General features: G+C 42.9%; 1 protein-coding gene across 1 annotated transcript; it reads right to left on the reverse strand.

Annotated features, from left to right (window-relative positions):
* Window positions 1-3,530: 3,530 nt before the first annotated feature.
* Window positions 3,531-3,944, reverse strand: LOC104488691 (histone H2A-beta, sperm-like). Its single transcript, XM_010134778.1, has one exon. The coding sequence runs from the start codon at window positions 3,942-3,944 to the stop codon at window positions 3,531-3,533; it is 414 nt and encodes a 137-aa protein (XP_010133080.1).
* Window positions 3,945-7,569: the final 3,625 nt, after the last annotated feature.

The raw sequence follows: 7,569 nt of genomic DNA on the forward strand, positions 1-7,569 counted from the left end.
AGTTAATATGTAATTCACCCCCCGAAGTCAAGGAAGTATGTAGGTTGTGACACAAAGAAGAGCTGAGGAAGAGAGACTGAGAAAGAAGCAAAACTGGCAGTAGTGGTGGAAGCAGGGGCAGAATCTGACCCAGCTGCTAGGATAGCCTCTACAGACCTTAATGCTTCACATATTACAAAGGTATTTCTCTGATGTAAAGCATCAGACAACCTGGTAATGAACGATGCTGAGGATATACTGGAAGACTGAATGTGTGTTTTATCGTATCTTTAAACTGAGACTGGATTTTTTAAATCAAAGATTAAAGGTTACCCTATTGAAGCACGCATAATGTATCTGCAAAAGCAAGATGTAACAGGCTCCACAGCTGCAGGAGATAAACCAAATTGGGAGAATCAATATCTTAACATCGGGACTTATCTTTTCAATCGTCTTGACACTTCACACACACACAGAGCTTCCTCCCTCAAGCCCCCCCAGATCCCCAGGAATGAATGCACTGGCTGTTCTACATTTAGAAGTGCAGCAGAAAAGCTGTAGTTGTAAGCCCAGAATGCTGGAGAGCCACAGCAAGGCCTATTTCAGGAACCAGTATGCCTCTAGGTCAGCTCTAATTAACAAATGCATAGTAGAGCTGTGTGATAGCTCCTGGGACTCCTGCATGCTCCAGAGATGTTCTTTCCCTGTGGCTCTCCCTGGACCTGTCAGTGCCCGCTCCACGTTCCAGCATTTCTCCAATTTTTTCCCATTTGTTGAGTTTTGCCAAGAAAGTGAGGGTGAGCCACTGCTGAAGGAGATGCCTCTCCCTCCACTTGCAGTCTAGCAGACATGAGCTGCAGACCCTGGAGCGCCTATCGGGCACAAACCTATGTCAGACCTCATCTTCTCAAGCATGCTGGTTCTAGAGCAATGGGATGCCTTGAACTTACTTACCAGCCTCCCTGCAGTCACACTTAAGCCTATCTTTCTGGTAAAGCTAGGTAAGTTTAATATAAGGTGTATTGAATTAGTTGTTTGGCAACCAAAACCACCCGCACCACCCTGATGGCTGATTTCCCTCTGACTAGGGAAAGCAGGTTGAGTCCTGTACCCTAAACAGCAGCAGCAGCACCTCTTGGTTGGCTTGTCCCAGCACAGGCCACACAGCTCCTGGAGATGGGAGCATTCCCTTACACAATCCAGGGTCAAGTTTTTCTTCCTCTGCAGAAGAACTGAGGCTCAGAGAAAGGTCGCCATTAATTTTGCTTTTTTTGGGGGGGAGTGGGGGTAGGATTTATATAGGCTTAGGGGTTTATTGAAACCTCCCATTCTATGGGTCTTGTCTTAACTCACATACCTGGTGTGGTACAGCTTCCAGAGACCTTTGAAATTCCCATGCAGCTTCACAGTCATAGCACTCACCATACAGGCATCAAAAACCAGCTTCTCCCTCAGCAGCTCCAGCCATCATCCCACCCTCAGTCTCTTCTTCCTGCCTCCATGGAAACTTTCAAGTTACTGCAACACCACTGTGAAAGGTGGGGCTTTGCTTTAAGAAGCCGTAGAAAAGAAGAAAAAGTTTAACGCATGAGCCTAGCAGCTCATGTCCTAGCAGCCTGGTTTGCAATAGATGCCACATGCAGCTGTGTTGGTGCAGCAGAAGGAGTGGTGCAGTATGGCAGGAGCTGCAGAAGCCCATGCTGCTGCAGGGGCAGCCCATGCTGTGGGCAGCTGGCTTGGACAGGCCAGGAGCAAGTCTCTGAGCCAACACAGCATGAAACATAACTGTCAGACTGTCAAGGGAACAGGGCAATGTTTTTCTTCAAGCACAGCTCATATAGTCATTGTTGATTTAAACTGCTGTAGAACATCCAACAGCCCCCTAAGAAGCCACTGCTGCATTCCAAGACAGAGGGTTTGGCTTGTGGTGCATGTCAGCTGTATTTCACCCTCTAGATCGCTAGCCAAATGTTTCTATGTTTGCACAGATAGCAATGACCGATCTTACGGCTGCCCTCAAAACATTCGTCTACTATCCACACTACAAACCACTAATCTCCAGCGCTTACATGGGGACTGACTTGATATCAACAGACTCCCCTCCCTTTGTCTTTTCGTAGACTAGCCTCTAGTAGGTGTTTGCAGCTTACACACATGCTAGAGGTTGAATGTACAGGAAGTCCTCTGGCTACAGGTCCCAAAATACCCCATTCCCAGCTTTTTTCTCCTCATTTAAATTTCCTAGCTTGCCTATACAAAGAGATGAGCTCTCTGCAGCCCATTCTTCAAAAGGTCTCAGTTCTCACGGTGCCAGAAAACCAAGGAGATATTTGAGTCACAGTAGAGAAAGCGGCAACATAACATGGATTATTATAGGAAAGATATGGAAAACACAGGCTCCCAAAACTTTGGGCTGGTAGTGTCAATCTTGAGGTAGTTCTCAAATAGCCTTTTTACATGACTGGATTAATAAATCTGAAGCTGGTAGACACTAGGGCCTTCCTGTTCTTTGTTATTAACACAGTAATTCAAACACCTAATAACATACTTATAAGACTCTTAAATTTGAGTGGTGTCCTGCTGATGTTGTTAAACAAAATATCCTCCATTGCAACAGATTAACACTAGTGTGTGTCTACCATAACAGTGCAATCCAGAGTGTGCAACTCTAATAGTGCTTAGGTAGCCTTTCAAGCTGCATGGGTGGAAGTCAAGAGTATTGGGAGGTCCTGGAAAAGGCCACTTCCTGGATTGACTTTTAATGCACAAGTTTCCTTGATCCGGATCCTAACAGAACAAGCCTCAAAGCAGCTAAGGAGATCCTCAGTACCAGAGAGGTGGAAATTATGTTTGGATTCATTCTTAAGAAGAGTTTCTAGAAGCTCTTTAAGGCTCAAGCACTGACAAGGTTTATATACTGCCTGTGGGAGACTCCTTAGATTGCACTCCCTCAGTGCAGAAACTCAAAGGACAACTCCAACACCATCTTTAGACCAAAGTGTGTGCAGTGACACTCTGAAGTTACAGCACAGCCCTACCTCCATATACAAATGTTAGGGAAGATAATGATGATAAAGCTTATGAGTTACAAGGCAGTACAAGTTAAGATTCTCAGGTGCATTTACTTACACTGAATAATTAACTGTGCCTACGATGACATCTGAAGTGGTCAGATGAAGCAGACACATACTAAATAAGCAGATTGCAGCCATGCATGTGGACACACAAGCTTTAAAGACCCCCAAATGGGTTTCTTTAGATAACTGCACTACCAAAGAAAATCTTCTGTTTGGGGCAACAAATATTTTATAGAAGGGAATAAGATGGACATGAGTCCTTTGCCCATATTTATCCATAGAAATAGTTTAAATCTTTTTCTTTTGAAGGACATAACTATGGAAACCTATCGACATGTCTTTAACAAGCTTTTCAGACATGCGCACAAGTAGACACACACACAAATTTAGACCAAAAATGCCAGCTAGCATGAAGAACTCTGGGCTGTGGAAAAAGCCAAAACCACCACTGCAAGGTCAGGAGCCCGATGGCAGCTAGAACTCCTGTGACTGGACATACTTGTGGGGCGGTTTAAGCAAGATGGTCTTCTTCGGAAGAAGTTCTGGAAAAACATAAGGTAACACTCCTCCTTGAGCAATGGTCACACAGGAGAAGAGCTTGTTGAGCTCATCATCACTTCTCACAGCCAGCTGGATGTGCCTGGGCAAGATCCTGGCTTTCTTGTTTTCCCGTGCAGCATTCCCTGCCAGCTCCAGGATCTCCGCGCTCAGGTACTCCAGCACTGCACCCAGGTAGATGGCAGCCCCAAGACCAATCCTGTCAGCATAGTTCCCTCTTTTAAGGAGTCTGTAGACACGACCCACAGGGAACTGCAGACCAGCCTTGGCTGATTTGGTTTTCTTTGGCACAAGGAGGAACTTTGTGGGTTTTTTCCCATGTTCGGCCATCCTAACATCAATCTAAAAATAGAATATAAAGAGTAGAAATAGAGAAAGAATTAAAAAAAAGAAATCCAACAAATGGACACAGAAACTGAGCATTTAAATCCTTTCTTCCTCTCATTTCACTGCCTGTCTAATTCCTTTATAAGTCAGTTTTCCACTCTCACGAAGTTTGCTAGTTGTTCATACTTTTGTCTGAAGGAGCAGATTGGTCAGGCTGCTGCTCTGTGAGAGTCCCAAGGAGTTTCCAATCAAGAGGTATCTACGAGCTCAGTCAGAGCAGCAGGTCAGACATCTACTAGCTTTCCAATACTTTTCAAGAGAGTAAGTTAGAATCTATGAGCAAGGTCTGCTGATCTGGTATCAAAGAAGGACTATTATTACAGAAAAAAGCTAAGCAAACTGGACTTCAAGATACTTACAAGTGTTCAGAGACCCTGCAGGTCAGCTTCATTGAACTTACCCCTGGTAAGAACCTAAGCAGTTTCTGCGATGATGACCTTGTGAGAACCAGAGCTCGAAATTCACGTTTGTCTGAAGTAAGAACAACAGAAAAGAACTTCATTTACTGGAAACCATTTCAAAGGGATCTCATCTCCAGAGGTGAAGGGACCTACTCCTGTGAGAGAACAAGCCACAATCATGAAAAAGACTTACAGAAAGAAAAGTTTTGTTTTATATGAAATTTAAAAAATTATTTTGTTTTATACTGAAATCCGTCTGCTCAGCACATTGTGCATCAGGCTACTACAAATGCACAAGTACCATCATCTTGTATGGTATCCCACCCATTCTAACTAACCCTGGCACTTGTTACTGATGTAAAGTTTCTGGTACTGAATAGGACCAATTACTCTTTGATGATAACACAAAGCAAATGGAAAACAAACACAGCAAAATTCTGCTCTTGTATATAGAGTTGTTCTCAAGTTTTAATCAGTTGTTTTTGAGTAATGAGAAGCTCTACCCAGATATGGGAGGAACAAAATCAAATTGAAATGCTTAAAAATACAATAAAAAGTTCTCTTAGGATATTTTTGTGTGTCTGAAAAAGATAAGCTTTTAAAAATAACCTACACAAATAAATGAATGTAAAAAATTAAAAGCCTTAAGCAGCATTACAACAAACACAGAACTCAAGAGTTTATCTAACACAAAGAAAGAAATGCTGTCATTTCTTAAGAACAAACTCTTACCTGAAGAGGTTATTGACTTAGCCTCTTTGTCAACAATACCACTACTCAAATCTCCCAAACCACAATTTCTGGCAAGAATTCCTGCCCCCTTTTAAACTTCACAGTGGTAGCCATATCATTACCAGCTCTTGCATCATTTAATACCACCTGGGTGAGCATTGATTCAGCCACTCAAAATAAAAAACAGTCAAGGTCCCAACACAAGCACAACTCAGTACAGTCCCTAAGAGCATAAGAATTTGTCGCTACTCCTTTTAGAGCTGCTTAGCACCTTGTTAGCTGATCTCCTCTGGAAACCAGCCTAATATTTACTGCCTCAGAGAATGGCAATATATCTCATTGGCAGTTCATTTATTACAGCTGGAATGGGGCACACCTCAGCGTGCTGCAGTCATCAAGAATTAAACCCAGGAATGTGTACCATTGTTCTTTGTGCTGCTAGCAATGGGCAAGCTGCTCTGAGACCATGCTCAGGAAACAAGAAAAGCTCAGAACCTCTGACATTGGGTTCTTTCTCTTCTAGGACTTGTTCCTGCCACACCGTCTATTTTTTTCCAAAGTCATGCATAGTGGTGTTGCAAGACACACTATGTCCTCTCTAGGGTTAAGATTATGGTCACAGCTGAACAGTTTTTTTCTTCAATACATGAGTGCTGTGAAGTTGAGCCCTGGCCCAACAGAAACTTTGGATGAGCAGCTGAGTTAGGAGACATCTACCCTCTGTCGCTGTGAAGCCAGAAAGGTAAGTTGTGAGCTCACTATGCTATCTGGTTAATTCACAAATGGGATGAACTATTGGCTAGAAGAACACGAACAAAATTGTTCTTGGCCAAAGAAATATTTTAAAAATTGACTTTTGAATTGGACCAGTACTTCACCACAAACTCTGTCTTTGTAAGCAGAGAATAAGGCCACATAGCTCATTCAATGTCTTTTATCATACAGAAAATGGCAGGTGAAGGCATTTTTAGAAGCTACTTGAGCACTGGTCATGCCTTGACAGGTTCTCTTTGGTGTGGTGCAAAGCAGGCTCACAGAAGCAGCTTGCATCCAGGAGCGGCATGATGACTGACACATGGTTGTTCAGATTACCAAAGGGTGTTGTGACCGCCGTGCTTGAAACTGCACAAAATTAGTACCTTGCCTGAGTCTTCTACTGTTACCTCAAACATTTAGATTTTTACTTGGTAGAAAGAAATAATCATCCCCAAGCGTGCTTTCCCTTGCCATGGTCGAATGGAGGAAGTAATTTGAGTTTCATGTGTTCATTTCTCATGTACGTCCTTTAAACCTTTTTTCTTTCCATTTACAGGTGTAAACACTCGGCACAAAGGTAGTTACATATAGGACATCTTTACCATATACAGAAAGCTTAAGATCTATTCACATTTTTACTCCTTATTGCTACAAGATCCTCCACTTTTTCCTCACTTCACTGGGTTAATGGCAGGACAGCCAAGTCTTACCAAATTGATCCTGATACCAGGTAGCATACAATGTCTGTTCTACCTGTCCACCATCCTGAAACCACAGTATCTGCTATGGTAAGTCAGGCATCCTCTCTTTCCATTTCCTTGTAAGTATAGTTTGGAGTGATTATTAACTCAGCTGCATACATCTCTGGCATCTGTCAGCATCATAAAACCTGGCTAGTAGGCTGTATCTCTCTCCTGCCTTGAGGGGGCAAAGGAGCCAAGTCAAACTCAACAGGACAGGCAGATCTTTTTCAAATGAAAAGCTCATGCGCCAGCTACAGCTTAGGAAGCTGCTCCTAATCAGCTCTTCTTTGTGTGAGATGCTATGAAACCTATGAGGTACTGCCTCAGGAGTAGACTGATCCTACTGCAGCTGCAGCAGATCCCTGGTTTCCAGTTCAATAGCAAGCTTCAGCACCCACTGCAAACACAGAAGCCCCGGGCACTTTCTTGGTGGAAGACTTTCAGCAAAAATTTCTATATGGAGACTTTTCTTCATGTAGATAGACAGAAGCAAGACAGTCACTTTCACCAACACACATATTGCACCAGCTTTTAAGTAAATTACATATGGTTAAGGCAAGAGGAGAGAGGTTTAGTGTCACGTTGGAGCAATCTAAAGAAAGGTAGTTGTTCACTACAGCTTTATGAGCAATAAGACTTTAAAGCATAGGGTCACTAACTTCTAAAGCAGAGTTAAATGACATCTAAGGCACTGAAGTAATTGCACTCTGAATTTGTGTTGGAGGAAAAGTGTGTGTGTGCCTTGACTCCTCTGCCTAGTCCACACAGTTACCTATAACGTGTTTTCAAAAGTAAACATGTGCCTGGCTTTTAGAAAAGGTATTTAGGTGCTATGCCAGACTTCTATCTTATTTTCTGTGTTACTCCGCCCCTGGAAGGGGAGCTGAAAAAAAAAAAGGACAATAGCATTGCTTTATAGGAACTTTATTACAAGCT

Source organism: Buceros rhinoceros, unplaced genomic scaffold (assembly GCF_000710305.1).
Source record: "Buceros rhinoceros silvestris isolate BGI_N320 unplaced genomic scaffold, ASM71030v1 scaffold33474, whole genome shotgun sequence".
NCBI lineage: Eukaryota > Metazoa > Chordata > Aves > Bucerotiformes > Bucerotidae > Buceros > Buceros rhinoceros.